The sequence below is a fragment of the Nematolebias whitei genome, chromosome 22 (genome assembly GCF_014905685.2).
Source record: "Nematolebias whitei isolate Nwh7 chromosome 22, NemWhi1, whole genome shotgun sequence".
NCBI classification, from domain to species: domain Eukaryota; kingdom Metazoa; phylum Chordata; class Actinopteri; order Cyprinodontiformes; family Rivulidae; genus Nematolebias; species Nematolebias whitei.
In genome coordinates, this window is record NC_056519.1 from 9,715,120 (window position 1) to 9,720,082 (window position 4,963).

At 39.3% G+C, this 4,963-nt stretch overlaps 1 protein-coding gene across 1 annotated transcript in view; it reads right to left on the reverse strand.

The window, feature by feature from the left end:
* The window catches only part of lrrc17 (leucine rich repeat containing 17), a gene marked incomplete in the record, with an annotated part of 22,670 nt that extends 19,863 nt beyond the window's left edge, over positions 1-2,807 (reverse strand). Inside the window, 1 exon segment of the mRNA XM_037696068.1 lies at positions 2,525-2,807. Coding sequence (XP_037551996.1) covers positions 2,525-2,797 — 273 coding nt within the window.
* Between the last annotated feature and the right edge of the window lie 2,156 nt (positions 2,808-4,963).

Sequence of the window (4,963 nt, forward strand, 5' to 3'; positions counted from 1 at the left end):
TGCCATTTTTTACATCTTCTCGTGTGAACTTGATGTATTTATCCACAGAGTTGATGTGGTCAGTAAAATGTTGGACTTCCTGAGATTTAATTTTAACCCAGGTGTCGTCAACATACTTGAATCAATGACTTGGTGGTGTCCCTGAAAAGGACGTCAAGGCTCTCTTTTCTACCTCCTCCATGTACAGGTTGGCAACAAAAGGAGAAACTGGAGACCCCATAGCACACCCATGTTTCTGCCTATAATATTGCTCCCCATATGTGAAGTAGGTTGACTGCAGGCACAGTTTCAAGAGTTGACACAGTTGTTCTGTGGAAAGCGTGGTCCTGCTGCTCAGAGTGGTGTCTGATTTTAATCTTAAACTGACCACCTCTACTGCATCCTCAACAGGAATGCACGTAAAGAGTGATGTGACATCAAAAGAGACCATTGTTTCATCAGTCTCCATGATGACATCCCTCACCTTATCCACAAAGTCCATGGTGTTCTGTATGTGGTGTTCTGAGCTGCCAACTAAAGGGATGAGTACAGACGCCAGATATTTGGAAAAATTGTAAGTGACAGAGTTAATCATGCTAACAATTGGTCTTAAAGGTACACCTTGTTTGTGAATTTTAGGTAAACCATACAGACTAGATGTGGCCTCCCCTGGGTACAGTCTGTGGTACAGAATATGGTCAATTGCCTTGTCCTGCTCCAAATGTTTCAGACAATCTATCAACTTCTTCTTGTAACCACTTCCTGGATCTCTTTTCAGCAGCTCATAAGTGGTTGAGTCAATAAGGGGTGTCATAACTTTCTCATGATCTCATGAAAAACATATAAATCTTTATAAAACTAAAATAGGCATTAATTTAAGGCTACTTCAACTGTCAGATTAAAATAATAAGGTTCAGTTTTGTGTTTTGAAGAACAAAAGACTTCTGTGTTCCACATGTTAAATTAATTGCATGATCTAAAAGAATTCTAAACCAGTTCAAGCCTTTTAATTAGACAAGCTTGTATGCTTTGAAGCTCAAATTCTGACTTTATTGAAAACATTTGAAATATAACCATGTTCAGACAAATAAAACAAAATTTGTTTTGTGCCTTTCCTTGTTACTTTTAACTTTTTCCTTTTATTTTACTCATAATTGATCTGTATTTCTGGATCATTGGTTTCTATTTATTCTACTTGTTGTGTAGAACTTTTTTTTTTACTTGCTCATGGACATACATATCCAGTCTGGTCACCCAAAAACACACAAGTCCACGCATACACACACACAGACATATACACACACACAGACACAGACACACACACACAGACACACACACACACACACACACACACACGCACACACACACACACACACACAGAGTGTGTTTTTGATCTCAGTCCCAGATAAATGGTGAACAGATGCTCGAGGTTTCAACAAGTTGGCTGGGTTTGTAATCTTCTTAACTCCGATATATTTTCTGGAACAAGTGAGGCTGTAATTGTAGTAAACATTCATCCAAACCTACTGTACTGATTTTACTGAAAAGCAAACTGTCTGAGCCCAATTATTTTTCAGTCCACATTATTCAAACTCCTTTTAAACTTGGCTCAAACTACCGTATTTTTTGGCCTATAAGGCTCACTTAAAATCCTTTAATTTTCTCAAAAATCTACAGTGAGCCTTGTAATCAGGTGCGCCTTATGTATGAATTCTAGTTCTGCTTACTGACCTCGAACCAATTTTATGTGGTTATTGTGAATGAGTTGAATAAAGTTTAACTTATCCAACTGTTTTGTTTCGCTTAATGCACCTCATAATCCGGTGCACCTTATAGTCCGAAAAATAAGGTACATTAATGTTGGTAAAAATATCTCATGAAGAGATTTTAATGAAACTTCCAAAATTGGGTTTTGCATGTACAGCTGTTTAACCTTTATAGACTCAACCTGAATCAAGATGGCTACCACAGCCAAATGACTTTGTAAAACACAAACATGGCTACAACTCAGACAGTTTTTCACATTCTGAGCTAAAATGACCTACTACTATGTGCATTTGTTTACTTGCTGAATATGAATATTCTATGAATATGGAAAAAAATACGTATATAAGTCGCTTCAGCGTATAAGTCGCAGGACTGAGAAATCTATGCAAAAAAACTGCAACTTATACGCTGGAAAATACGGTAAAGTATGCAGATGAATGCTTTGTTTGCATTGAGTGTGTTCCTGCGTTTTAGAGTTGCACATCATTAAATCTGGAAACATACTCAAGTAAACTCTTTCAATTTGCATCATTTGAGATTGTTCGGGAAAACTTTATTATTTTTAATTTTATAGTTTGCAATGCTTTAATTTGAGGGTTTTGTCACTTGGGTTTAAAAAGAATACAAAATTACATCTTAAGCATCTTCAAGGGCTTATAGTCAATCATCAGTTCTCAACTAAACTGGCTGACTTTTCCAACTATTTACAGTCTTTCTTGGTCTTTTTAAAGGCTCTTAAACATTAAACACCAGGAAGTTTAAAGCTGCCAACAAATACCTGAATTTTATTTCTTGCCAGCAGGAGGTGGTGAACATCTTTGGGCCAGTCCTGCATCACAGAGGTCAGCTGCCTATCCTGGCAGTCCAGGAACTTCTCCCCTCCCTCCACGTACTCCTTACATTCCTGAGTTTGACGCCTTGTGACCCCGGCCCGGCCTCGGCCTCGTACGCGACCCCTGGCGCTCCTCTCTGTAACCTTTGACCCGAGGCCTCTCCGAGGTTCAGCTGACCAGAGGAGCAGCAGGAGGAGGAAGATGGTGATAAGACGCATGGCGACACAGGGCTCCTGGTAAGGAGGTCACTTTCAGGTGGCTTTAAGGCGACTGATGTGGAGGGACACAGGAGGCCAGTCAGAGCTGTGTTGATATGGAGAAAAACTATTTTAAAAAAGGTTTACATGTAATTACATTTGCAACACAGCATAACTTGCAACAGGAAATGCACAGAGAAATGCATACTTTTATTCAGTTTAAAGCAAAAATATAAACATTTTAAAAATACAAAACTATGCAAGAGATCCAACAGGTAACACTAGTTCTTATCAAAAAATGAAACAAAATGTAACATGTGCAATCAAAACAGAAGAATTTTAGCAATTGGCTTGAAACGACATTTACAGTGTCAATACTGAAACAGTTTGAAAAAATAAAGGTTTTAAGAATTGACTGGAGAGTGAGAGAGGAAACAGAAAAGTGTTTTAATGTTTTATTGGTTAAGCTTAATAAATGCCAGCCCTTTTTTTTAGCTGAACTAAAATATGTTGTCTCTGTGCAGCAGCTGTGCAGACCATTTGTTGAAACCATTGCCATTCTGTATATTGCATTGATGTGTTTAATGTCTAAGAGCTGGCTTGGATTTTAATTCTTCATAAATCAGAGTTTGATTTGTATCAACTAATAAAATGGAGTCAGGTGCATGTTAAAAAATAAAATCTTGTAATATTTGTTCTTAGGTTGGTCAATTTTTTCCCCCTGAAAGGAAGAGACAAGAGAAGTCAATCTAAACAATTTTACCTCTAACTCTGTGTAGTTAGTGTCTTACCTGCAGTAGAGAGTTCTGACTAAAGAAGTTCAAGCTATTCAAGTGAAGATTACTGATCTAAAACAACTCAAACTTAAAGATTTTCTATCGGTTTAAGGAAATGACACACCAACTTGAGACAGTTGTTTATTTTGTCACTATTTTGCCAACCAAATTTTTGTGTTGCTATGCTAACTATGGCTATAGGTTACGAAAAAAACATTTGACACAGACTAGCTAAGTCCAATAGGAGTCTGTCTTTCTGATTAATGCTTTTTTCCACCATGCAATCTGGCTTTCAATAGTATTTTCTCATAGCCAAAGAAAAGGGCGTGTTTTCTTTGCTTTTGTAAATGTCAATTTTATTAACAGTTGTAGTTTTAGGTTTAGTCCAGGGGAACTGTGAGCTACGGCAGATTTGTTATGAAATTCATCATTCACTACTAGCTCCTGTTAAGGGCGGACACTTTCCCTCTCCTCTCCCTCCTCTGCTTTGCTTTGCTCTGTCCTGTCTGTGAAACTGCTTCAGAGCCTCTCTCTACACATCTTCCAAACCATGCATTTTTGCTATGGATCTGGTCAGTTGGTCTCTCAACACAACTGATAAAATTTTCTCAACGAGACGACAAGCTTGAGGCGAGCCGACTTTTCTCGGCGAGAAGACAAGCACCATGGATGCATATACAATTGGATTTATGACAGCTGGTTTCCTGCTTTTTGGATTCGGCTGGTTCCTGGTCTATCAACAAACAAGGAAGTTGTCGGTAGCAAATTTGGCTCTGGTCAGACTGCCTGCGTCTGCCCACTTAATATGGACGGTTGGGATTTGAGAGGACCAGCAAAGACTCGAGGCAGACATGAATCAGTAAATTTCTGCCTCTTCTCAAAACAATTGTTGCTTATCTGAATTTGGCTTCCCGGCTGACCTTGACTGGCCACCTTATCTCAATTGCCTGGAGACACTGCAAATTGACGCTCTGCCCCCTCCCGTCCCCTCCCACTGAGGAAGTTTGTGGACCTATCAGAGGGACCCGGCTGAATAAACATTGTGTCATCATTTCAGGACTCGGATTCTCTCTGGCGCTGTTCCAGGTCGACCTCAGCACAAGAGTCTTTATGGATCTCACCGGAGGGAACTGACTGATTGTACCATTCTTATCAGAACTCTTGTACCTCTGGAGTGTCCTTGACATGATCACCGCTCTTGTCGTCTCCCCTCCCCTGCAGAATGTCTACATCACTGTGTGTCTTTGTGCGGGGTGTTTTTTTTCAATATCAGGGTCTTTCTCCTCGGTCAAGGAGAAAGAGTTTGATATGATTTATTTATTTTTTTTGCCTCCAAATCCTATACATGTGTCACTTTCATTACTTTTTGTCCGTCTAAACAGGTCTGACTTGTAAATGAGTCTTCGAGGCT